The sequence below is a fragment of the Panthera onca genome, chromosome D2, assembly GCF_046562875.1.
Source record: "Panthera onca isolate mPanOnc1 chromosome D2, mPanOnc1 haplotype 2, whole genome shotgun sequence".
NCBI lineage: Eukaryota > Metazoa > Chordata > Mammalia > Carnivora > Felidae > Panthera > Panthera onca.
The window spans coordinates 58,219,353-58,246,578 of record NC_138349.1 but is presented as its reverse complement, the minus strand read 5'-3'; the positions used below and the strand labels follow the sequence as shown (position 1 = coordinate 58,246,578).

The 27,226-nt window shown below is 38.4% G+C and overlaps 1 protein-coding gene and 1 long non-coding RNA gene across 6 annotated transcripts; one reads left to right on the top strand and one right to left on the bottom strand.

Moving 5' to 3' along the window:
• Positions 1–2,881: 2,881 nt before the first annotated feature.
• Positions 2,882–16,542, bottom strand: LOC132684667 (uncharacterized). Of its 2 annotated transcripts, none has more exons than XR_014135378.1 (3): positions 16,412–16,542; positions 9,385–11,379; positions 2,882–4,322 (listed from the first exon to the last, which is right to left on the bottom strand). It is a non-coding gene; the product is annotated as an uncharacterized LOC132684667 (long non-coding RNA). The 2 variants fall into 2 exon arrangements; XR_014135379.1 differs by having other exon boundaries at positions 11,128–11,379.
• On the top strand, positions 15,692–27,226 carry HNRNPH3 (heterogeneous nuclear ribonucleoprotein H3). Of its 4 annotated transcripts, none has more exons than XM_060642596.3 (10): positions 15,692–15,881; positions 20,810–20,944; positions 21,467–21,605; positions 22,118–22,257; positions 22,755–22,841; positions 23,157–23,272; positions 25,380–25,515; positions 26,528–26,623; positions 26,699–26,791; positions 26,928–27,226. In XM_060642596.3, the coding sequence occupies exons 2-10, from the start codon at positions 20,833–20,835 to the stop codon at positions 27,002–27,004; spliced, it is 996 nt and encodes a 331-aa protein (XP_060498579.1). In that variant the 5' UTR covers positions 15,692–15,881; positions 20,810–20,832; the 3' UTR covers positions 27,005–27,226. The 4 variants fall into 4 exon arrangements, with proteins under 4 accessions (XP_060498579.1, XP_060498578.1, XP_060498580.1 ...); XM_060642595.3 differs by having other exon boundaries at positions 15,693–15,881; positions 22,118–22,302; XM_060642597.3 differs by having other exon boundaries at positions 15,767–15,900; positions 22,118–22,302.

The window sequence follows — 27,226 nt, the reverse complement described above, 5'->3', positions numbered from 1 at the left end:
ACTGCATTGCTTCTCAAATGAAAACATTTCTTTTTGTTGTTGTTTATTTTGAGAGAGCATGCGAGCATGCATGCGTGGGAGAAGGGTAGAGAGAAGAGGGAAAGAGAGAATCCCAAGCAGGCTCTTCACTCTTTGTGTGGAGCTTGATGCTGACCTTGAACTCACTAACCCTGAGATCATGACCTGAGTGGAAATTAAGAGACCACCACTTAAACAGAATCCTAACTGCTTTACAGATTTCTAAGAATAATAATAGATAATACTTATTGAGTATTTTTTATGTGCTGGACATGGTTCTGAGAACATTTACTCCTCAGAGCACCCCCATGAGATAAATGCTATTATAATCTCCATCTTTATTTTACAAATAAGTAAATGGAGGCTCAGAAAATTTAAGTAACTTGCCCAAGTCCTACATTTAGGTAATACCTAAGGTTGAACCTAATTAACAGTCGAATCCTAGAGTCCATGTTCTTAACCACTATGCTTTAGAATATATGCAAGGACCAGAATTTGAGAAACTCTCACTTAAGGAACTAAAATCTTAGTTCCATGAAATTGTAAACACTGAAAATGAGAAATTTTGTCTTAAGTGCAAAATAATTTTTCAGATCACTGAAATGAAAACTCAGAACTTTGGAGCACCTGAGTGGCTCAGTCAGTTAAGCATCTGACTCTTGATTTCCATTCAGGTCATGATCTCACAGTTTGTGGGTTCAAGCCCTACATCAGGCTCCACACTGAGAGTGTGGAATCTGCTTTGGATTCCCTCTCTCTCTCTCTCTCTCCTCTCCCTCTCTCTCTCTCTCCCCCTCCCTGCCTCTTCCTCCCCTCTCTGTCCTTCCCTTCTCTCTTTCTCTCTCTGCCCTTTCCCCTCTCGCTCTCTCTTCTCTCTCAAAGTAATTAAATAAACTTAAAAAAATCAGAACTTTAAAATTCTCTTACAATTTACAGACACTCAAAAATACAAAGGAATTTGGTATAAGAAACATTAGAATTTAATTCCAGTATACACAGTGTTATATTAGTTGCAGGTGTACACTATAGTGATTCACCAATTCTATACATTATTCAGTGCTCATCACGTTGAGTGTACTCCTAATCCCCTTCACCTATTTCACCATTCCGCCCCCCCCCCCACCTTCCCTCTGGTAGCCATCAGTTTGTTCTCTATAGTTAAGAGTCTGTTTTTCAGTTTGTCTCTTATTTTCCTTTGTTCATTTGTTTGTTTCTTAAAATCTACATGTGAGTGAAATCATATGGTATTTATCGTTCTCAGATTGATTTATCTCACTTAGCATTACGCCCCCTAGATCCATCCATGTTGTTGCAAATGGAAAAATTTCATTCTTTTTATGGCTGAATAATATTCCATTGTCTATATATACCACATCTTCTTTATCCATTCATCTATTGATGCACACTTGGGCTGCTTCCATAATTTGGCTATTGTAAATAATGCTTCAATAAATATTGGGGTGCACATATCCTTTCAAATTAGTGTTTTCTTGTTCTTCGAATAAATATCCAGCTGTGTTATTACTGGGATATATGGTCATTCTATTTTAAAAATTTTGAGGAACCATCCTTCACAGTGGCTATACCAGTTTACATTCCTACCACCAGTGCCCCAGGATTCCTCTTTCTCCACATCATCACCAACACTTCTTGTTTGTTTTTTGTTTGTTTGTTTTTTATTTTAGCCATTCTGACATGTGTGAGGTGATATCTCATTGGGGTTTGATTTGTATCTCTCTGATGATAAGTGATGTAGAGCATATTTTCATGTGTGTTGGCCATCTGTGTCTTTCTTGGAGAAATGTTTGTTCATGTCTTCTGCCCATTTTTTATGTTATTTGTGGGGGTTTTTTGATGTTGAGTTATATATGTTCTTTATGTATTTTGCATACTAACCCTCTATTAGAGATGTCATTTGCAAATATCTTCTCCCATCCAGTATGTTGTCTTTTAGTTTTGTTGATTGTTTTTTTCCACTGTCCAGAAGCTTTTTATTTTTATATAGTCCCAATCATTTATTTTTGCTTTTGTTTCCCTTGCTTCAGGAGACATACATAGAAAAACATTGTTATGACCAATGTCAGTGAAATTACTGCCTGTGCTCTCTTCTAGGGTTTTTGTGGTTTCAGATCTCACAGTTAGGTCCTTAATCCATTTGAGTTTACTTTTGTGTATTATGTAAGAGAGTGATCCAGTTTCATTCTTTTGTATGTAGCTGTCCAGTTATCCCAGCACCATTTGTTGAAGAGACTGTCTTTTTCCCATTGCAAATTCTTGCTTCCTTTGTTGAAGATTAATTATCATATAATCATGGGTTTATTTCTAGGCTCTATTCTGTTTCATTGATCTATAAGTCTATTTTTGCACCAGTTATACATTTTGATTACTACAGCTTTGTAGTAATCTGGGATTGTGTCACCTCCAATTTTGTTCTTTTTCAGATCGCTTTGGTTAATCAGGATCTTTTGTGGTGCCATACAAATTTTAGGATCATTTGTTCCAGTTCAGTCAAAAATGCTGTTGGTATTTTGATAGGGATTGCATTACATCTGTAGATTGCTTTGGGTAGTATGAACATTTTAATATTTGTTCTTCCAATCCATGAGCATGGAATATCTTTCCATTTGCTTGTGTCATTTTCAATTTCTCTCATCAATGTTTTATAGTCCTCAGAGTACAGGTTTTTCACCTCCTTGGTTAAGTTTATTCCTAGATATTTTATTATTTTTGGTGCAATTGTAAATGGGATTATTTTCTTAATTTCTATGAAACACTAGAATTTGAAAGCAAATGTATCATTTTATCATTTATGAAAAATGTGTGAAATTCCAAACAAAATTAAAAGAAATACTAGAAAACTGTATTGTCTTAAGCACGCAAGATTTATTTCTGATTACATAAAAATAGTTGTTGACCAAGTGTAAGGGTTTTTTTGTTTTGTTTTGTTTTTTAAGAGAGAATGAGATTACAAGCAGGGAAGAAGGGCAGAGGGAGAGAGAGAAAGGAGAGGGAAAGAGAGAGAGAGAGAGAGAGAGAGAGAGAGAGAGAGACTGATGCAGAGCTCAATCCCATGACCCTGGGATCATGGCCTGAGCTAAAACCAAGAATCAGACGTTAAACCAACTGAGCCACCCAGAAGCCTCAATTCTGCTGCATTCTAAAATCTGAGAAACATTGTTCTAGAACAAATAAAAATGCTTAAGAAACTTACACTTGGTCAGGGCATCTGGGCAGCTCAGTCACGTAAGCGTCCAACTCTTCATTTCAGCTCAGGTCATGATCTCACAGTTTGTGATATCAAGCCCTGAGTTGGGCTCTGCACTGACAGCATGGAGTCTGCTTGGGATTCTCTCCCTCTTTCTCTCTGTTTCTTGCCAGCTCAAGCTCGCTTTCTCTCTCTCTCTCTCTCTCTCTCTCTCTCTCTCAAACTCTTAAAAATTAAAAAAAAAAGTGCATCAGAATCATCTTTGGGGGATTTGTTAAAATACAGATTACTGAACTTCATGCCCAGAATTTCTGATTTCATAAGTCTGGGATGAGGCACAAGCATTTACATTTCTAACAGGTTTCCAAGTGATGCTGATGCTATACTTGAAGAATCATATAGAAAATGAATGATGTTTCTAATGCCTTAAATCATAAAAATATTTATCTAAAATGTTATATAATTTGATTTTAACTTTTATTCTTGGTCAAAAAGTAGAGAAAGGAAGAGTTTTTTTTTTTTTTAATTTAATGTAATCAATTGATAGCCCTGTTGTGCCCTATGGTGACAGATTATGCTTAAGGTAAGATTCACATTAACAATTTATTTTTTAAACATTACTTTGTATTTCCTAAATGCCAGGCACATGCCAGACTTTGGGGATAAAAAGATAAATAAGTCACTAGCTCTCTTTCAAAGAATTCTCAACCAGTGGGGAACCCAACATAAAAATTGTAATATGAAAGAAATTACATAAGATGCTTAGGAACATGATGCTAGGGCAATAACTGCCCAGGAGACAGTCAGAGGGAGCTTCAGAGATGAGGTGGCATTTAAGTTGGTCCAAAAACATACACAAAAAAGTGTCTGGCTGTTCCAAAAGTGGGAATAGGTATCTTAGGCAGAGTGCATGGATTGATGACAGGGCAAGCAAATTGGATATAGAAATAGAGGAGCGAAGAGGATAGGAGAGAGCAGAGGTGAGGCTTTAAAGATCTGCTGGAGCCGTTGTCTACAATTTGATCTTCATCTTTGTAGATTTGGAAATCCAAACTTCAGTTCAACAGTGACTGTGTGTCAGGCTCCAATGCCAGGTACCCTGGGAGAGGAGAGACATCAGTGAGTGAGCTAACTTCTCAATCTCAAGGCTCTTCTAATCTTTATTACTGAATATGTCTCTGTTTTTTTTTCTCTCTCTCCCCTTAAAATAAATTGTGATTTCATTTCTGCAAGGAAAAAGCAGCATAACCTCCCACTGAATTGCTGAGAAAATTTGAGGCAGGTAAAGTTTAAGCAGCTTGCCTTTCTTCACCCAGTAAGTAGGCTTGCACAAATTCTGGCATCCTGGTTAGCCTAAGGTGGTCCTGAGGTGCAGATACCAGGCAGGGTGTTTTTCAAATGACCCAAATTATTTAATTTAATTATTTATTCTTCTCTAGTTTTAATCACATTCCATTTGGACCCCTAGAGTGGCTTTATATGCCCTTCAAAAATGCCAAATAAATATGCTGTTTAAAGAGGAATCAATTACCCCGAGAGGGTACAAGTTCATAAATCTACATTTATATGATTATTTCTCAATTATTCATATCTCTTTTTTAACTTTTTTTAAAGTTTTTAATCATCAATTTAGTATATTAATATAATCTCCTTATAAACAATAAGATAGTACAGATAAAACTAAAATCCGATTTGACAATTCCGTCCTACTACCTCCCCCAGAGATCCATCAGGTTTGTTTTTGAGAACTGTGTGGACACTTTCCTGAATTCTTTTTTGATTTGAGAGAGAGAGCGTGTGCAGGAGAGAAGGGCAGAATGAGAGAGAGAGAGAGAAGAAAGAAAGGGAGAGAGAAAATCTCAAGCAGGCTTCACAGCACAGAACTGAACATGGGGCTGATCCCACGACCCTAGGATCATGACCTGAGTCGGACACTCAACTGACTGAGCTACCCAGGCACCCTGACACTTTCCTGAATTCTAATCTACCAAGTAAATGTAGAGAAATCATAAACCTCACATTCAAATAGCTTAGTCATTAAACCTGCCCATGGGTGTGCCTGGGAACACTAATGCTTATTTGTCCCTCTGTAATACTCTTAGTTTGTTTACAGTCTCCTGGGACTACAGACAACAGAAAGTTGATTCCTGTTATTCCCTAGCTCTTAGCACAAAAGAACCCACTTAGCTTTTGCTTATGACTGCTGCCTCAAAACTAGGTTACTCATTAGTAAATACCAGTTTACTTCCTTGAAAATGTAAAATCCTTAAGAATAGAGTACTGGCATTCAAAATGTACATAAACACTGTCTATGTTACTAGCTGGTAAAAAGAAAATAACTATAAAAAAATAATTATAAGTAAAATAAGTTTTAAATCAAAATCTGGAAAAAAATTTATGTTTGAATTTATGTTTGAATTAGTTTCATCTAGCAGTGAAGATTATATATATATATATATATATATATATATATATATGTATGTGTGTGTGTGTGTGTGTGTGTATGTACATGGCACTCTATTACTTTGTGTTTACTATTATGCATATTTCCTAGACTTAATAGAGCTCTGGAACACTGCCTTTGCTAAAATATTAGCCTGGTTTTGTTAAAATAATAACCTGGTTTTGAATTCCTCACCTATGTTTATGTTCAAACACCCACTGTTTTGGAATTTTTCACATTTCTGTTGAAGTTTACCATTCTCATCATTATGACATACTATTTATCAACCAAATTAAAAAAAATTTATGTTTATTTTTGAAGGAGAGAGACAGGGCATGAGTGGGGGAGAGGCAGAGAGAGAGGGAGACACAGAATCCTAAATGGGCTCAAGGCTCTGAGCTGTCAGCAGAGCCCGACGTGGGGCTCGAACTCACAAACCCCAAGATCATCACCTGAGCCAAAGTCGGATGCTTAACTGACTGAGCCACCCAGGCACCCCTCAACCAAATTTTTAAAAAATACTTTGACTACTTGAAAATAAGACCCACATTCTTGCCCCCTAAAAAGTCCAAGGAGTTAGAGTGAACTGAAGAAAATAGGTTATAAACTGATGTTATGATTCTTTCTAAGAAAAACATGATTCAGCACTTTGTTTGCAGTAGTAAAACTTTGAACATAGGCCAAAAATTGTTTAGGCTCTTTCTACTGCAATATAGTAGGTATATTTGACTATCCAACTATACTGCATATTTGTATTTTGAATTCTGAATCTCTGGATAGTCTCACAGTTAAAAGACATCAATCTTTTTGTAAAGCACTGTGAAATTTTGCTCTATCTTGAAATTAATGGGGAAAAGTGGATCTACAGAGTCTCTAGAGAAAAATGCTATCTCTCTACAACATACTATTTGGATTTAACTTTAGCAATGGTGGGAAATAGTGGGCTTTTTAATATTATGGATCTTATTACAATCTTATGAATAAGTAAACAAAATAATAACTCTTAAAAACTTTTAGCCTTCTCTATTTATGTATATCCTTCTGTTTTCTTTTTTTTTAAATTTTTTTTTTTCAACGTTTTTTATTTATTTTTGGGACAGAGAGAGACAGAGCATGAACGGGGGGGGGGGGGGGGGGGCAGAGAGAGAGGGAGACACAGAATCCGAAACAGGCTCCAGGCTCCGAGCCATCAGCCCAGAGCCCGACGCGGGGCTCGAACTCACGGACCGCGAGATCGTGACCTGGCTGAAGTCGGACGCTTAACCGACTACGCCACCCAGGCGCCCCTCTGTTTTCTTTATGTACACTTACAAATGCATTCTTACAGAAATATACATATATTCTTTTTTTTTTTAATTTTTTTTTCAACGTTTTTTATTTATTTTTGGGACAGAGAGAGACAGAGCATGAACAGGGGAGGGGCAGAGAGAGAGGGAGACACAGAATCGGAAACAGGCTCCAGGCTCCGAGCCATCAGCCCAGAGCCTGACGCGGGGCTCGAACTCACAGACCGCGAGATCGTGACCTGGCTGAAGTCGGACGCTTAACCGACTGCGCCACCCAGGCGCCCCATACATATATTCTTCAAAAATATTCATATATATGATATATAGAGATATAAAATATATATCATATATATGCAAAGTTATATATAGATATAAAATATGTAGCTAACACAAAAGAAAGCAGTAGTGGAGGAATAGAGAAACAAAGACATAAGACATGTAGAAAATAAATAGCAAATGACAAACTTATACCATAACTTATCAGTAGCTATATCAAATGTAAATGGAATAAACTCTCTAATCAAAAGGCAGATGTCAGCAGAATTAATTTTTTTAACTAATCTAACTATGCTTTCTATAAGAGACACATTTTTTTAATTTTTAAATTTTATTCATTCAAAAAAAATTTTTAACATTTATTTATTTTTGAGAGACAGTGCGAGACAGAGCATGAGCAGGGGTGGTGCAAAGGGGGGTGGGGGGGGTGGGACACAGAATCAACACAGGCTCCAAGCTCTGAGCTGTCAGCACAGAGCCCAACACGGGGCTTGAACCCACGGAATGTGAGATCATGACCTGAGCCGAAGTCAAACACTTAACCCAGGTGCCCCTAAATTTTATTTAAATCCAAGTTAGTTAACATGTAGTGTAATAATGATTTCAGGAGTAGAATTTAGTGATTTATCACTTACATACAACACCAGTGCTCATCCCAACAAGTGCCCTCCTTAATGCACATCACCCATTTAGACCATCCTTGGACACAACACCCCTCCAGCAACCCTCAGTTTGTTCTCTGTATTTAAGAGTCTCACATGGTTTGCATCCATCTCTCTTTTTATCTTATTTTTCCCTCCATTCTCCTATGTTCATCTGTTTTGTTTCTTAAATTCCACGAGTGAAATCATATGATATTTATCTTTCTCTGACTGACTTATTTTGCTTAGCAAAATACACTCTAGTTCCATCCATGTTGTTGCAAATGGCAAGATTTCATTCTTTTTCATAGCCGAGTAATATTCCAGTGTGTGTGTGTGTGTGTGTGTGTGTGTGTGTGTGTGTGTGTGTGTGTATACCACATATTCTTTATCCACTCATCAGTCAATGGACATTTGGGCTCTTTCCATAATTTGGCTATTGTTGATAGTGTTGCTATAAACATTAGGGTGCATGTATCCCTTCAAATAAGAATTTTTATATCCTTCAGATAAATACCTAGTAGTGCAATTGTTGGGTCGTAGGGTAGTTCTATTTTTAATTTTTTGAGGAACGTCCATACTGTTTTCCAGAGTGGCTGCACCAGCTTGCATTCCCACTAGCAGTGCAAAAGGGTTCCCCTTTCACTATGTCCTTGCCAACATCTGTTATTTCCTGAGTTGTTAATTTTAGCCATTCTGACAGGTGTGATGTGGTATCTCATTGAGAGACATGCTTTAAATTCATAGACACAAATAGGTTGAAAGTAAAAGAATGGGAAAAAATTATGCCATACAAAGAGTAACCAAAAGAGTTTAAATAACTATACTAATATCAGACAAAATAGACTTTAAAACAAAAGTTGTTACTGGAGACAAAGACATTTTATAACGATAAAAGGATCAATTCATTAGGAAGATGTAACAATTATAAACACATACGCACCTAACAACAGAACCCCAAAACACGTGAAGAAAAAACTGGCATAATTGGAGAAATAGACAACTAATAATAGTTGGAGATTTCAAAGTCTACTTTCAGTAATAGAACAAGGAGACAGAAGATCAGGAAGGAAGCAGAAGACTTTAATAACACTATAAACCTAACACTACAGACCAAACAGACATCTATACAACATCCCCCACTAATAGTAAATAACACATTTTTCTCAAGTGCACATGGAACATTCTCCAAAATAGATTATATGTTAGGCCATAAAAAAGTCTCTTAATTTTCTTTTAAGTTTATTAATTCCCAGGGGCACCTGGGTGGCTCAGTCGGTTAAGCATCCATCTCTTGATTTCGGCTCAGGTAATGATCTCATGGTTTCATGAGTTCAAGCCCCAAGTCAGGCTCTGTTGACAGTACAGATCCTGCTTGGGATTCTCTCTCTCTCTCTCTCTCTCTCTCTCTCTCCCTCTCAGTCCCTCCCCCACCTTTCTCTCTCTCAAAATAAATAAATAAACATTTGAAAATAAATATTTCTTGAAGACATCCTCTTATATATCTATCCTTACTGTTCTAGTTTAAGGCCTCATCATCTCTGCTGAGCCTTCTCCTAGTCTTCTCTCTTCTCCTCTCGACATCCACCCTCCGTACTTCAGCCAGAAGTATATAATCTGAGGTTGATCTCAATCTAAAAACAAAAGCCAAGCTCTACAAGGTAGCATAAAAACTCCCCCAAGATCTGGTTACTACCTATACCCTTCCTTTATTTTGCAGTGCTCCAGCTGCTTAGAATTCCCACTTCTATCAAATTATTTCCTGTCTCCATGCCTTGGATCCTACTGTGTCCTCAGCCTTGAATGCCTTTTCTAGGTAAATTTTACTTATTATCCAGTTTTTAGCTCAGGAGTTATCTCCGGTTATGCTAATGGTCTTACTCTATGTTCCTCAAACACTCTATGCTTACCTTATTTGAGTACTTTCTATAGTTTAATATATTTATTTAATGGAGTACCTATATGCTCTTCAATTTCCATTGTATCAACAGCAACCATGTCTGCCTATATTAGAAAAACAACAATACATTACATGTGACATATTACTTATTCTGTCCAGAGGTGATACTTGGTATTCATATGAGTTCACGGATTTCCTTGGAATAATTTGCTGCCCTGCAACACAGTGCTTAGAACACCATATTTAATAAAAATTCAACAAGAATGAACCAAATTTATTAACAATGATGGGACACACATGAAAAAGGATATGACTAGAATTATTTGCTACTAATCTCTATCCTATATAACAACCTAATAACCCACTTTAGAGATTGAAAACTGAGGTTCAGAAAAGTTAAATGCCTCAGAATCAAGCAGCTGGTAGGGAAGTGTCAAAGCTGAGATTGGAACCAAAGCCTCGATTATGAAGACCATTCTAAGTTTTGCCATTGAATTTCTTTGTAAAATTTGAAGCATTAATTTATCTCTTGGTTCTTCTATTTTTTGGCCCATAAAATAATAACTTGCTAGCCTGTACTGAAAACTAGTTACTTAAAGTGCTCTACCCCCAATATAATCATCATTGTATATGGAGAGACATAGGTACATATATAACGAAAATTATATTTTCATTTACCACTCAGAAACTGAAAATCATGTGTATGGGGAAACAGTCTGCTACTGTATTATCTGTGCTATTTCTAAGTTATTAATGTGTTTATGACACATTAAAAGCTGTACAATAATTTGATTTAAATTCCTACGTAGCTAACTTTTGTAGCTGTTGTCTCTATTCTTCACAATAATCCACTAGAACAGAAAGAATGTTCAATACTTCTAATTATTTCCAAAAAATAGAAAAAGGGTGTGTTTGGTGCTTTCTTCCTTTTCAGTTTCCATTTGTTTACTTAGTGTATAATTGAAATTGGATGAAATCTTTTGGTTTCCCTAGTCCCAGAATGAACAGTTAAAAGTGACTTAAAGAAGCAAAAAGTATCAAGAATGTAAACTATGTAATGAAACATTGTCTTGAGAAATAATTTTGAATCATGACAAGGAAGATCACTGCTTTCCGAAGACACTAGATAAGTATGATATAAATCAAAGAACAAGCATTTTACAAAACCTTAGTAAGACAGATTTAGTGTTCAAAGGCATCAACTACTTTATAAACACACTCCTAGAAACTTATTTGTGGGTTTTGCTACTTTTTTTTTTAGTTTATTTGCTTTTCATAATGGCAAAAAGATTATGGTAAAATCCAGTTTTTATGTTATTTTAGAATGCTATTGGAGGTATGTGAACAATTATCTTAACTAATTTTTAGTGAATGTGTCTTCCCTCTCCCAGCAGGGTGCAATCTCTTTCAATTTCTCTTTCTTTTTGTTTCTCTGGGCTCTGCATGGAATTTTCCTCTCCCCTTCATCCTGATGGTGTAATACATGATTACATATTTGTTGTCTTGTTTTCCTCTGGGGAGTGTGGATACTTCCATGTCCTCTCCTTTTTCATTTTTCTCTCATTATGGCCTCCAACAAGATCCTCTCCGGAGTTCCTCTGATCTCTGTACTAATAGAAAAGTACTGTAATGACCGAAAGGAAGACAAAGAGAAAACAAAATCTCAAAAGCAGCTCGGAGCCCTTAGTTCTAACCATCTCTATGGAAACAATTCCACAGAGATCAATCTGGAAACAATCTGTAGGGATCACTGGAGCAGTGATGAACCAATCCACCAAGACTTACAGGATTCAATTTGCCAATGGGAATAGTAGATAGACTTTTTTTTTTTTCTTTTGAGAAAAATAGTAAAATAGGAAGCCAAATAAAAATTAGGTTTGCCTCTAGGGCACCTGTCTGGCTCAGTTGGTGGAGCATGCAACTCTTGATCTCAGGGTGTGGGTTCAAGCCCCACACTGGGTGTAGAGATTACTTAAAAATAATAATAATAATAATAAAAAGAAAATCTTTTTTAAAATTACATTTGCCCCAAAATTAGTGTCCTTTTTTTTAAATGCTTATTTTTTATTTTTGAGAGAGAGAGAGCACAAGCGAGAGAGGGGCAGAGAGAGGGGGGGACAGAGGGTACAAAGTAGACTCCACACTGACAGCCCCCTGATGCGGGGCCTGAACTCACACACCTGAACTCACACACTGTGAGATCATGATCGGAAATCGGATGCTCAACCAACTGAGCCATTCAGGTGCCCCTAGTGTACTTTTTTTAATTCAAAGCTTCCTACTTGCTGTAATAAAAAAGCAAAAGGAATACATGTACTAATTTCAAGTCCTTCCTAAGAATTTACACTGGCAAACAACAAAGTGCCCAATATACAGGAACTGTGGCCAAAACACAAAGAAAACATTGCAGTTCAGTGGTGAAAAGCCATTAGAATGATTTAAGGATTGTGGCCCAGAACCATACAAATTAAGTATGTGGAAAGAATGCCAAACTCAGTCAGGCACTAAATGTATTATTTGAATTCAGGCAAGAGGTAAAAGGGATTACAGCATTCCATCTGCCAAATCAAGTTGAAAGACTGAAAAGGTAAAGTAGTGATGTAACTAGAACCCAGGAAGAACTCCATCCGAAGTGTGGGAGCTTGGAGTCTAACATACCAATTTTTTTTTTGAGGAGAGGGGCTGAAGGTGTCAGTGACACCAGTACATCAAGTTTCAGGCCTCTTCAAACATCTCTAGCCAGGAGCATAATGGTGGCTCAGTTGGTTAAGTGACAAACTTCAGCTCAGGTCACGGATCTCACGGTTCAGGAGTTTGAGCCCCACGTTGGGCTCTGTGCTGCCGGCTTGGAGCCTGGCGCCTGCTTCAAATTCTGTGTGTGTGTCTCTCTGCCCCTCTTCTCTCTTCTCTCTCTCTCTCTCTCTCAATAAATAAATAAATAAATAAATAAATAAATAAATAAATAAATAAATAAATAAAACATTTTAAAAAAAAGTCTCCAGCCAATGAACTGTCTCCTGAGATGGTAATGTTTGTTAAGTAACTTCAATTCGCCTAAAATGATGCTTGTTCCCTTAATGCATAGGGTTAGGTTATTTGCAACCCCAGGAAGGTCTAGAATGCTTTAAGACCCTAGCCCCTACAGTAAAACCATTTTGATTCAAATCCTAGCTTCCATTACTAGGTGTATGACCTTCAGCAACTTTTTGTACTCTCTTTTTTTTTAATTTTTTAATTTTTTTTAAAGATTTTTTTTTTTTTTTAACATTCATTCTTGAGAGACAGAGAGACAGATCATGAGTGGGGAAGGGGCAGAGAGAGAGGGAGACACAGAATCTGAAACAGGCTCCAGGATCCAAGCTTTCAGCACAGAGCCCAACACGGGGCTCAAACCCACGAACTGTAAGATCATGACCTGAGCCAAAGTTGGACACCCAACTGACTCAGCCACCCAGGCGCCCCCCTCTTTTTTTTTTAATGTTCATTTATTTTGAGAGAGAGAGAGGGAGAGAGAGAAAGCACAAGCAGGAGAGGGACAGAGAGAGAGGGGGAGAGAGAATCCCAAGCAGGCTTCGTGCTGTCAGTACAGAGTCCAACTTGGGGCTCAAACCCATGAACCATAAGATTATGATCTGAGCAGAAGTCAAGAATCAGACACTTAACCCACTGAGCCATCCAGGTGCCCCAACTTTTGTACTTCTAAACTCACGCATCTGATCTGTAAAATGGGGACAATAATTATCCTTTAGATTGTAAGGAGTCAGTGAATTAAGCACAGCACTAGCTCAAGCAAGCTCTTAATAAATATGAATCATAATGTTATGTTATCCAGGTTTTGTTTTTCTGTGTCTTGTAATAATGACCACACTGTCCCATCGCCCTTTCTCCAAGAGGTATTTTGAGGGAGTGGGCTCAAGAAAATTAGGGCATTATGACCTAGCCAATTCTTACTGTCCCACATTTGTCTTAAGCAGGTTTGAGGCTGAATTAAACCATAAATGGAGATTTCCATTATATGCAGGTAACTGGTCTCCGGCCTACACCTTACACATTGCAGATCTCATGGGGTAAAAAATTATTCAAGCTTCTCCACTGCTAACACCCCTTATATCCCTTCAAGGTCTTCCCAACTTCTATAGTAGAACGTACAAAGTCTTTGACTGAATATTAAAGGTCTGCAACCTAGTATTGTTGGGGTTTTAGGGTGATGGTGGGGTTCAGAGCTGACGGCCAAGAAAGAATTCTTGAAGACATCTTTGGTGCAAAAAGGTGATTTTATTAAAGCACAGGACAAGATCCGTGGGCAGAGAAAGAGATGCACTGGGGTTGTGCAGAGTGACTGCTTATATACTGTGGAGTTGGGGGAGCTGAAGTCAAAAGAAAGTTTCTTAAAGGGATTTCCATATACTAAAGAGGATTTACAGATTACTGGAAGCCTAGGTGTTGCCAAACTAAGGTTGTTTTTTACCTCTAGCAAAGCATTATCATTAAGATAGTAGGGAGTTCCCGGAGATTATGCTATTGATATCTGTAAACTGATGGAAACTATCAGTTTAACCATTTGATTTCCATCCTTTCCTTTGTTTTTGGGCAGCCGGGGTACCTGAGGAATATCACACATATCCCACCTGAGGGTGGGGGGGATTGTGCTAGTTTGTGCTTAGCCCTCAGCTTGCCTTAGTATCCCTCATCAGCATTGTCCACATTTCCAACTACAGGAACATCCCTGTGTTCAAATTCATTTCTTTCCCTCTCTTGCACTTCATGTACAGTTCCTATGTTTGCACTTGCACTAATCTCTTTACCAGGACTGGCCTGCACCCATTCAACAGAAATTTGGCTTGAAATTTTTTTTAATTAAAAAAAAGAAAAAAAAAAAAGCCATAACGTGTCCCTAAGGACTTTGGTGGTGTAGGACAGCACAACCAAAAAATACTAGGTCGGTGTCACTTGCACTGCAATTTTCAAGAACGGAAAGCCCTGTTTATAAAACAACCCTAAGGTGTCAGTCGTCAGCACCTGATCCATGCCCCAGGTTATAAAGTGGGAGAGATGAAACTAACAAAAAATAACAAATGGACTCCTCAAAAGGGAGAACAAACTGGTGGTTGCCAGAGGGGAGGTGGGTGAGGGGATGGGTGAAATAGATAAAGGGGATTAAGAGGTACAGTGCTTCCTGGTAAGCACTGAGTAGTATGTATATACATAATTACCAAATCATTGTTGTATACCTGAAACTAATATAACACTGCATATTAATTATACGTCAATATAGACAAGTGGAGAGATGAACTTTCTCCTGGGACTAGTGGGGGGGAGGGGGTTTATCAAGAAGCCCCTCAGGGAGGAGGCCCGCCTGTGTGTGGGTAGGGGGCTGGGCCAGGTGCCCTAGCGCCACTACAGGGAAGGAGGAGCCCCAGATTAGAGGCGGAATGGGGGCCTGGTACCCACTATGGTGTCTTCGCAGCGGGGAAACAATATTTTTACCGCATAACGCAAACCTGACAAGAAAATCCCTCTCCGCATTTGGCCTCCGTATCACGTGGCATCCTTTCCCTGCAGGTGAGGAGGGTGGGGGGAGGGGTTAGGGTGGGGACTCTATCGAATGTGGTTTTGGTGGGGACAGAGTATTGGAAAACTTTTCCAAACTGCGACACCATGGTTCCTTCAACACACACTGGCTGCAACTGCCACTTCACATCCTCCCCGAATGGGCAGAAAGGTGAGCTCTGAGCATTTAACAGTTTTACCGTAACCCGCGCGTCTAACTAGACTTCCTCTCCCACTCTCCCCACCTCCTCCTCAAACAAATTGGTCTGCCCACCAGCGCGCATGCGCACTTCTTGCCGCCAGCGCCAAGGCGGGAGCGACTCCCAGGTCTCGCGAGAGCGGGGAGCTGGTCTTCGTTGCTCTCGCCCCACCCCCTCCTTCTCGCTCGCTCTCTCCCATCCCCCCAAGCCAGTCGCTCTGCTGCGCAGCTCCCTTAGCGGTTGCCACCGCCTGAGACGGTTGGAAGAACCGTTGTGGCGAGCGCTACACGAGGCGAGCGACTTCTTCCTCTTCACGACCGACCCCTCGAGCGCCAGAATCGGCGTTACTGTCGCCCGACAGGGTATCTGAAGTAAAAGGGGGTAGGTTGGGCTGGTGGTTTCGAGAGCGGAGTCGGGAGAAGGACGAAAGAGAGACTGAGAGGGGGTGGGGGGGGGGAAGTGTGGAGGTCGCTGCTCGGAGGCGGTCACACTGCGCCTCCCAGGCGATCTCCCACTTCAAGGAGGGCGGCCTGCGGTGGGGGAGAACTTGGCTCAGGTGAAATTCAGTGGACGAAACTGAGGCCCGAAGTGGGGGTCATCCAGCATTTCCCCGCTTTCCCTGCTGGTTTGGCCTCCGCCATTTTGGGTACGGTGGCGCGGCCACTTCGGCTTCCCGCCCTTCCCCCTCTTTCTACTTTTTTGCCCCTAAGCTTCCTAAAACTGATTTAGAAGGCCGGGGGGAGGTCACAGCGCCCCCGGAAGGGGAGCGAAGCGAGCAGGGAAAGGTTGGGCACTTGGTGGGGCGGGGGGGGGGGGGGGGTCTGGGCTGGCGGGCGCGCTCCCGATGGAAATGGCGCCGGATGGGCCTGGCCTCCCACCGCGGCCTCCCTACCTCCGCAGTCTCGGCTGGGCTACCCTGGGCTGGCGGGACTGCGAGTGACTTCTGACGCAGATTCCCAAGATGAGAGAGGCTGGAGCTGGGGGAGGAAAGCCAATGGCGACGAAGGCGCTCAACTCCCAAATCCAGGACAAAGGAGGCAGACGGCCTCCTTTGTAATTCCGCCGCCCGGTGGCGACGGTTTCTAAGCCAGGCTTGGCTGCGGGACGGAAAGATGGGGGGGGGTGCGGGGGGGAAGGGGCGTACTCTCCTTAGCTCTCCGGTCTCTAGGGCAGCTAGATAAACGAAAAGTCTCCGGGGAGGAATAAAGGACGCTTAGCCGGCCCTTATATTCCAGATTTGGAACTTCGAAAAGAGTACGTACTGATTTTCCAGAGGGTTTTATTTTTCTCACATTTCTCTGAAACGTAAAGACTTTGTGGGTGATTGTTTTTGTAAGCAGAAAAGCGGCTGACTTCGAATAGGAATGTGAAATGGGCAATTTAAATAATCGTTCGGGTCCAGTGAACTCTGATAACAGCCTTTTGAACTTTGGGGCAGGGGTGGGTGGTTTAGCAGTGGGTTTTGTGTAGTTTGGCACTACACTGAGTAATAATGTAAGTAGGAGTTTTACCTTTGGAAAGCAGTTAAAACAGTGATGGCATAAATTTGTGTAGGAATTTAATTACTTTCAATATTAAGTCTCCAAGAGTTGTATGTTGTGCAGAGAGGCTGTAGAAGTAAAATACATCAAAATACAATTAGCATTTATTTTCTTTTGGCAGCTAAGCATGTTTTTTATTTAGTATAGGACAGTGGTGATATTTTGGCCAAGAAAAAAAGCCTACTCAACAACAAAACAAACCGAAAGCCCAGTCACGTGGTGGTGTGATGGGGGGGCGGGGGTTCCTTAGAACACGGGGAAGCTAGGTCCGTAATTTTCACTGAGTACCTGAAAAAGTCAGGGCCTGAGAATTTTATAAAGAGTTCCCGATAATGAATAGGAGTCCTTACAAGAACTCTTATTACCTACTTTTTTCAGCTTTAAAAACAAAAAACCTTCCTATTGTTGAAGATGGTCTGATTTTAGTAGCCTTTGAAAAAGCCTAGAGTTTTCTGTAAAGTAGTACATGATATAATGGCTTTCCTAATTGGATTACCCTAGAAACCTTTTTTTGTGTCCTTTCACCTGCATAATCTGGAAATCCATCTGATTACTAATTACCTTTTATATTTTTAATAACCATGTTCTTTTTTTGATGTTCTTATTTTGGTATACAAGTGGCTGAGCTGCAATAGGTGATGGTAAACTTTGTTTTAAAAAAGAACTCCTTTGTAATTTTAGGGACTTAACATCTCCTTTAGGTATTAGTGGTGTGTCTACCTTTTCTACTGATAATTAAGGAGCAAACACATTGGCAAGGGGAAATGATGTAAGATGTTCAGTTTAATTATCACTTTATTGCCAAAATTTGAAGTTCATTCTCATTTTTTAAGACTAGTGAGCTACCATTTATAAAGTTATTTATTGTTACATCAAACCCTAACTTCATTATATTTCAGAAGATAGTATATGCCTCTGTGTATTAAAGGAATTTTATATTTCATTTTACCTCTTAGATGCTTAGCAACTTGGAGATAGAATTCACATACCATAAACTTCACCTATTTAAAATCATGTGGACTTTTGTGACTGGCTTCTTTAATATCATGTTTAGGAAATTAAAGTCTCACTCAAAAGTGACTTCAGTTATACTAGTTCAGCTGCTGGTATTTTTAATTGGTGCTCACACTTGGAAGTCTTAAAGCAGAGTTGGGATTGGTCTTGAAACTTGCAAAGAAAGGTCGAGATGGATCATCCTGAATAATTGGTAGACTCTAGGTAGTGTCTGAGACCGCTTTATTAATGTATTAGAGGAAATTGTCTTTTTGTATGCTTTCAGAGTTTGTCTTGGTTTTGTTTTGTAAGTAGAATTCTAGACTCAAATTTTGAGTTTTGAAGGAATAATCAAGTGTGGCTTTTAAAATTGTGTAGTCTTCATACATGTAGAGTGGAGAAGAGTCATCCTGTGAAATAGTTTGTCTTCTGAATCTGGTTAACTTTTTCTCCACTTACATTTGTGTTAAGTTTATTATTGTGTTTTTTACAGACTTAATGTTTTGTTAGTTTTGTATAGGTCTTTTTAGTATAGACTGATCCAAAAATCAAAACTAGTGTGCTTGCTTGTGTTTCTTAGAAAGGGCTAAAGTTTATAGTGAAGATAAGTCAGTTACCATCTTTTTGTTTGTTCCCAAAACAAAGTATCTTTACTTTGAAGAAAGAAACGTTCTAAATAATAAAAAGCGTCACACCAAGGTCTTTTTACAACACATTAAATTGATTTTGCAAAGTACTTACATGTTTTATAAGAAGTAGCATTTGATGTTACATCCTTTAATTTTTCTTTTTTTCTATTGAGTCATCTTTTATAGGAATTTTTTTTTTTAAGTTGATGCCATTTTTTAAAGTCTTTTGGGGTTTTTTTAAGAAAATGGTAGAGATCTTCAAAATGTCGTAACTTTTTCTCAAACTGACTCAGGGTCTACTTTTTTCAGGACTACTCTGCTTTTTATCTAATAGGTGCTATAGAAAACATTTCCAAAAAGCCCTCCTTTTTCCTCTGCCTTGGACATAATCCTTCCTTAGGAAGCTTGAAAGCTTAAGCCTATGTTGACTATGGAAAAGACTTTAACTATCTGTATTTCAAGACTCAGGATAGTTTTCTGTCCTTTAATTAAGGTTTCTTTATTTTGTTTGTGGTATAATTCAGTAGTTATACAGGGCCCTTTAAAACCCAGTGACTACCATTGAATGATTAGCCATGCTACGGACCAAGCTTTATAAACGAGTCTTAAAAGTAACAGTCCGGTGAAGTATAAGCACCTGTGCTATCTGTATTTTACAGTTGAACAGAGAGGTTAAGAAGTTTGCTTACATCAGCCATTGAGTGGCAGAATAGGGATTCAAATCCAGGGTTTTGTTTTTTTTTTTATGATTTTTTTGTTTGTTTTCTTAATTCACATCAAGTATTCATGTGCGTAAAAATCAGTTGTAACTTCTGATAAAAAAAAAATTCAAAATCTTCCCACTTTGGTGTCTGTGTCTAGAGTGCCTCCCAGGATTTTTTAAAACCACAAAACAAGTCTCAAAGTTGTTATTTACACGCAGAGGTATTTAATAACCACATTGGGAAAATTTGTCCGTTTTTTTTTAAATGTACCAATTCTAGCAAAAAAAAAAAAATTACTTTCTGCAGATGCTACTTCTCACAGTTGCACTGATAATTAGATGGTGTGAAATTAAATATTAGTGAACACTGTTATGGAATACCTTCAAGCGTAAAGGAATCAAGTGAACAAATTGTTTTGTTTACAGGGGAGGAGGTGGTGAGGGAAAGGTTTGAAATACTCAGGTGAGTAGGATTCCTACAGCTGCTTAGTGAAATTTGTAACGTCTGGTAAGTTTCTGCAGCTGAAGGACTTCTGCATTAGCCTCTTTAAAATGTACTGGAATTCTAAAAGGATGGTTGTCTCTTGGGAAGGGAGCTGGGTGTGGATGGGTTCTTTTTGGAAGGCTAGGAGGGCGTCTTTACCCTAAAAAAAAAAAAAATGTGAATGTGTTGCCTTTTAAAATTTGTGTTTAAAAGTAAAGCAGTGAGTAAACTCATCTTTAATATACTCCAAACAGGTAGCTTCAAAAAACAGACACTGTTGGAAGGCCTTTTGAGGCCTTTTACCCCGATTTTAAAACATACCCTAATTAAGTCATTTTAAAACTTTTGAGAAGTGGTTAGATTTAAAGTAGAGATACAATTTTTTCCCCTCCTTCAAAAGCAATTTGACTTGTTCAGATTTAAAGTGCATCTAAAAATTACGACTTTTGTAATGCCATTTTTCTAATATTGAAGGAAGTACTCATTGAACTTTTGACTTAGGCTCTTGCTGTAAGTGGACACTGGTGGTATGTGCAGCTTTTGAGTAATTAAGTTTTAAAGAATTTGCATAATGATTCAAATGAATAATAAAACCTGAAAAGTGAATGAAAATTGGAGAAATGAGGAAAAGGCTAGAGTTGACAATAAGGTGACAGGAAATGGAATTTGAAGACTAATCTGAAATTGTGTAAGTTTTCTTAAGATTGGGCATTATAAAATATTTGGGCCTTAGAAATTCAGTACTTTGTGGGGGGTGGGACAGGTTTCACTCACTTTTCCCTTTTTGCCAACCCCAAAATGGGAAGGTGTTTTGCCTTTGCATTGTCAACAAGCCATATGTTACATTTCCTGTTGTACACCACTGAGTGGTGTTTCTTCAGTACCTGTAGCAAGAGTATATTTTGATTGACTGCTTTATGTGCTTGTTTATTTTTTATAGCGTTTAAATCAAACGTTATTGAGATGGATTGGGTTATGAAACATAATGGTCCAAATGACGCTAGTGATGGGACAGTACGACTTCGTGGACTGCCATTTGGTTGCAGCAAAGAGGAAATAGTTCAGTTCTTTCAAGGTACCTCTAGTATTAGTCAAAGTTTAGTAGTATTTTAATTATATATTTTTATTATATTACTCAGTTTTTAATTTGTAAAACCCATTTGTTTTGGGGTCTTTTTGAGTATAGTATCTTGGTTAATGTATTATGTTACGAAATACGCTCCAGTTAATATTCAGTACAGAATGTTTAGAATATGTGAAACCTAACTAATGTGCAATAAACTTAATTGAGAGTAATTATGTGTGATGAACCATGAATTATATGGAGCATAAATTTGATTTGGCTTTTTTAATGTAATATAGGTGAGCTTTTAGTGTATGTAATTTAAAAAAAACACTGGTTGCAAAAAAAAATATGTAATCCAGTAATATTTGAAAAAAATCTTCCGCTTGTATTATGGGGTGATGGGAAACTTAAGCTTTTTTGTTTTGTTTGTTTTGTTTTGTTTAGACTTGTTTTAAATATTTGATTCAGATGGGAATGTTTCAGCCTTTAACACTGTTCCCCTTGATGGGGTTATTTGTCCTTGGGTTAAAGGGTTGGAAATCGTGCCAAATGGGATAACATTGACGATGGACTACCAGGGGAGAAGCACAGGGGAGGCCTTCGTGCAGTTTGCTTCAAAGGAGATAGCAGAAAATGCTCTGGGGAAACACAAGGAAAGAATAGGGCACAGGTGGGGATGGAGAGTTTGGGATGGTGTTAAATTTTTATTTTTGGGGGTTGTGGGTCACTATTGCTTAAATGGGGGGGTTACAATAACATTTTTCTGGGGTAGTTTAAAAGAATTGATAATTATCTAAATTTAACTTGGAAACTACAGATTTGGGTGGGGAATTAATGCTAATAGTTTGCTTAAATTAAAATTAGATTGTTTCCATTTCTCTATAGGATGTTGATAAATGCTTTTTTATAATCAGCTATTTTCTCTAAACACCTATGATGTACTAAAGGAAACAAGCTAAAATTATTATGAATTGTTTTCAAATGACTAATTTATTTATGTAAAACTTAAATATTAATTATTTAAGTTTGTAGGTGTAAAAAATGTTAATTTATGGTGTATTTAGGCAATTTAAATTGGGTTATGTATCTAGATGTAGAAAAACTTACTGCATTTTTGCCCAGTATCTTATTTATTCTAATACATTTACGCTAAAACTTGTACCTTAAACCATTTTTAAATAGGTATATTGAGATCTTCAGAAGTAGCAGGAGTGAAATCAAAGGATTTTATGATCCACCAAGAAGATTGCTGGGCCAGCGACCGGGACCATATGATAGACCGATAGGAGGAAGAGGGGGTTATTATGGAGCTGGGCGTGGAAGTATGTATGACAGAATGCGACGAGGAGGTGATGGATATGATGGTGGTATGTGTATCTAATGAACAAAGGTTCTGTTGTCATTTTCTTAATGTTCCTGACACTTTGTCAAGAAATATAGAAATGGCAGTAATTTCAGTACCTACTAGGTTTTAAAAACCTGTTCATGAAAATATGAATTCCCATGGCCAGCTATGGGACTTGATTGATGCACATATTGGCACCTACATAATACAGAAATTAAAATGAAGATTTTGGCATATTTTGACATTTTCTGTTTAACATCAGAATGAAAGTTAATTTGATGTCTAAATGTATCCTTTTGAGATTTTTTTATTTCCACCAAGTGTTAACTGCTTTTTTTTTCACATGCACTGAGTTGGGAGTTGCAAACTTGTAATAAGATAACCAGACTGTTGTCACAGAATGTTTCTATAAACTGGATTTATAAAATTTATCTCTTGAAAGTGTATTCATGTATTTCTCATTAAATTATACAGGTTATGGAGGTTTTGATGACTATGGTGGCTATAATAATTATGGCTATGGAAATGATGGCTTTGATGACAGAATGAGAGATGGAAGAGGTAAATAAATATTAAAGACATTCATTTTTAGGTGCATATTAGTATTTTACTACCATTTGTGGTTTAATATAGGTTAAGTGACTTGTATAAAAATAGGCATATTTCAGTGCATCCGTACATGGGGCTTTTATACAGATACATACTTACAGTATTTGATACTCAGAATGATTCTTTATTTGATGTTTAGAACAACTGTGCTAAGATTTCTTGGGTGGCAAAGAAAAAGGTATAAATAGGAAAAGTAATGTATAGAGAAGAAGTGTTGTCAAGAGGCTTTACATGTATCAGCCATTTATAATCTGGAAATTTTATTAGGTATGGGAGGACACGGCTATGGTGGAGCTGGTGATGCAAGTTCGGGATTTCATGGTGGTCATTTTGTACATATGAGAGGATTACCTTTTCGTGCAACTGAAAATGACATTGCTAATGTGAGTAATTTTAGTAATAGTTTTATTCTGGTATCCAATTTTGAAGCATTCTTTTTTTTTTTTTTTTTTTTTTTTTTTTTTTTTAAACGTTTTATTTATTTTTGAGACAGAGACAGAGCATGAGCGGGGGAGGGGCAGAGAGAGAGGGAGACACAGAATCGGAAGCAGGCTCCAGACTCTGAGCCATCAGCCCAGAGCCCGACGCGGGGCTCGAACTCACGGACCGCGAGATCGTGACCTGAGCTGAAGTCGGCCGCTTAACCGACTGAGCCACTCAGGCGCCCCTGAAGCATTCTTAAATGGACTCATGTTTTTTATAGTTTTAATGTCAGAATTCCTTTAATACTGTATATAAATATGTATATATATATATATCCTTATCAGTGAATATTTTTTTGTCCATCGTATATTGATTTACTTAGAAAGTCCAGTTAAGGGGCGCCTGGGTGGCGCAGTCGGTTAAGCGTCCGACTTCAGCCAGGTCACGATCTTGCGGTCCGTGAGTTCGAGCCCCGTGTCACGCTCTGGGCTGATGGCTCGGAGCCTGGAGCCTGTTTCCGATTCTGTGTCTCCCTCTCTCTCTGCCCCTCCCCCGTTCATGCTCTGTCTCTCTCTGTCCCAAAAATAAATAAAAAACGTTGAAAAAATTAAAAAAAAAAAAAAAAAAAAAAGAAAGTCCAGTTAAGAATTCAGTGAAGAGATGCTTAGGTGGCTCAGTCAGTTAAGCGTCTGACTCTTGATTTTGGCCCAGGTCATGATCTCAGGGTTTCAGGGGTTCGAGCCCCACATCGGGCTCTGTGCTGACCATGCAGAGCCTGCTTAGGATTCTCCCTCTCTGCTCCTCCTCCTCTCATGCTCTTTTTCAAATAAGTAACCTTTTTTTAAAAAATTTAGTGAAAAGTGATCAGCATAGAGTAGAGATGACTGGAGTATTATTGCCCTTGTCAAGTTTTGGAAGTGGAAATACGTTAAGTCAAAGTTTAGTTTAGTTTGACTTTCTAGCTATATTGTGATTAGAAACAGGAGCTGTGAAAATAATGGGCATAGATGCTATTGCTGATTTGAAATTGGTTGATTTCAAATTGGTTAGAGAATCTGCAAACTTCAGCCCAGGTGCATCTAGTCACATCCATTCTTACCTCCTGAGTAGTTGCCATAGAGATCCTGGGGGCCTTACAAAGCCAAGACTACTATCTAGTTCTAAAATGAATTTAGCTGTAGATCTTACTGGGAACTGATTGCCTAAGTACCTTTTTAGGATTGCTTCAACCTGGTTAACTTGTGATTAGAACTAAGTAATATATTTTGGGAGCTGTCCACATATAGTTGGTATATGTTTATCAAATTCCATTGGTCTAAATCCTAACACCTAAATTCTCTGTGCATGTTTCTAAGTCTCAGGTGACCTATTTATCCTTTAGCAATTTCGAAATACTTTTCTTGGGAGGACAGAGGACTTAACTCCTCTCCCTCTCAGTGGTAGGATATGACACTTTTTCTGTTTAGAGTGAACTGTGTTTTGGGTTAGAATTTTTTTTTCTTTTAATATCACTTAGCTTGCTTTTTCTTTTACTTAGGTTATTTTTTTTAAGTGCTCCAAACTGGGTGGAGCTCAACACAAGGCTTGAACTCATGACCGTGAGATTAAGACCTGAGCCAAGATCAAGAGTTGGACACTTAACCAACTGAGCCACCAAGGCACTCTTATTAGCTTATTTTAAAATTTTTAATGTTTATTTTTGAGAGCGTGGGAGAGGGGCAGAGAGAGAGGGAGACACAGAATCAGAAGCAGGCTCCAGGCTCTGAGCTGTCAGCAGAGCACAATGTGGGGGCTCGAATTCACAAGCAGTGAGATCATGACCTGAGGTGAAGTCAGACACTTAACCAACTGAGCCACCAGGCGCCCCATTATTAGCTTATTTTAAAGAGAATTTCTTTGCATTTTCCCCTGAGTGTATAATTTTATATTATTCCCAGAACTGTTGTAGTTGATCTGTTAGCCTTGCAATACAGGGCAGTAGAGAGGTTTGTTTTAATGCATAAGGGTATGTGGTAATTTACTTCTGATAATCTAAATAGAAAAATTAATAACAAATGTTTTGTTTAGTTCTTCTCACCACTAAATCCAATACGAGTGCATATTGATATTGGAGCTGATGGCAGAGCAACAGGAGAAGCAGATGTAGAATTTGTGACACATGAAGATGCCGTAGCTGCCATGTCTAAAGATAAGAATAACATGCGTAAGTGGTATCTTTGGCTTGCTAACTCATTTCTCAGGTGTGAATTTCTAAAATAACTCTCATTTGTAATTCCTCATATGTAAGATGTTACAGGATCTGTAGATACAATTCTTGGCAGTTATTGGGACCTGAAACCATATGGCCTCTAATAAGTTCAGACTTTTTAAAGGCTTTTTACGGGCCTTTTTAATGAAAAGGTAATTCAGGCTTAGTACTTGACAGGTTATTACAGCTTAAGTTATTATTGGGGGAAAATAGGTATGTTACTTGCATTTGCCTGAGTTCCCATGCCATTTGCAAATCACCACTTAACCCATATGTCAACTAACTTGGGGAAGTTATTTCTGCATGTTATCAAATCCATTTTAAATACTAAATTTTACCCTGACTAGTGATTCCTAAATCTGACTATACACAGATCATTTTGTAGTCAGTAGAAAATAGGTTTTTGTGGACATTACTTTCATGATTCTAATTCAGTTCTTGAGACGTGGAGTATACATTTTTTTGAGAGAGCGAGCACACGTGTAGGGGAAGGGCAGAGGGAAGGAATATCCCAAGCAGGCTCCATGCCCAGCACACACAGCCTGATGTAGGGCTTGGTCTCATGGATCTCATGACCATGAGATAATGACCTGAGCCGAAGTCAAGAGTGGGATGGATGCTTAATCAACTGAGCCAGCCACCCAGGTGTCCCTGGGGACATGGAATATATTTTAAGAAGTACACTAGCTGGTTCTACAATAATGAATCAGCCCTTTTTATAGATGAGGAAACAGAGTCCTCATCCAGTTTTTGCTTGTTCAGGGTTGTACAGTTTGAACAGACTTGGTAAGTTAGGTTTGTAGCCCGTCTGGCATTCATTTTATCACTCCACTAGGAACTCTGTAAATAGGAAGTCTATAAACATGCTTTCAGGTTAATATTAGCTAGTCATTATTTTTATGCTTTTATTGATAAATTTGATCCATCATTGCTCTCATCCCTATTAATCTTTTCTTTTTTCTTAAAGAACATCGGTACATTGAACTCTTCTTGAATTCTACTCCTGGAGGCGGTTCTGGAATGGGAGGTTCTGGAATGGGAGGCTATGGCAGAGATGGAATGGGTATGTAAAGTTTTTTAAATAAGCAGAGTTACACATTTTACAGTCAATCTCCAACTTTTTTTTTTTCTTTTTAAGATAATCAGGGAGGTTATGGATCTGTTGGAAGAATGGGAATGGGTAACAATTACAGTGGAGGATATGGTACTCCTGATGGCTTGGGTGGTTATGGTAAGTGTCTTTGGTTACTGTGGTTTGATCTGTTAGTCCCATGTGTGGACGTTTTTAAGCTCATGTTATCTTTAACGTAGTATGCACTGATATTTCCTGCTAAACAATTCTTGTGTTTTTTGTTCTTTTTTTAAAGGCCGTGGCGGTGGAGGCAGTGGAGGTTACTATGGGCAAGGTGGCATGAGTGGAGGTGGATGGCGTGGGATGTATTAAAGCATAACCACCAACATCAAAGTCCTGACAACAGTGTCTGGTCTACTAGACTTTCTTACAGATTTAATTTCTTTTGTATTTTAAGAACTTTATAATGACTGAAGGAATGTGTTTTCAAAATATTATTTGGTAAAGCAACAGATTGTGATGGGAAAATCTGTTTTCTGTAGGTTTTATTTGTTGCATACTTTGACTTAAAAATAAATTTTTATATTCAAACCA

What these genes read in the sequence shown, in the direction of transcription:
- HNRNPH3 (XM_060642595.3), top strand. Translation starts at nt 20,833, where the DNA reads ATGGATTGGGTTATGAAACATAATGGTCCAAATGACGCTAGTGATGGG. An exon ending in AATAGTTCAGTTCTTTCAAG is followed by an intron (nt 20,945 to 21,466) that starts GTACCTCTAGTA and finishes CTTGGGTTAAAG; the next exon opens with GGTTGGAAATCGTGCCAAAT. An exon ending in TAAAGATAAGAATAACATGC is followed by an intron (nt 25,516 to 26,527) that starts GTAAGTGGTATC and finishes TTTTTCTTAAAG; the next exon opens with AACATCGGTACATTGAACTC.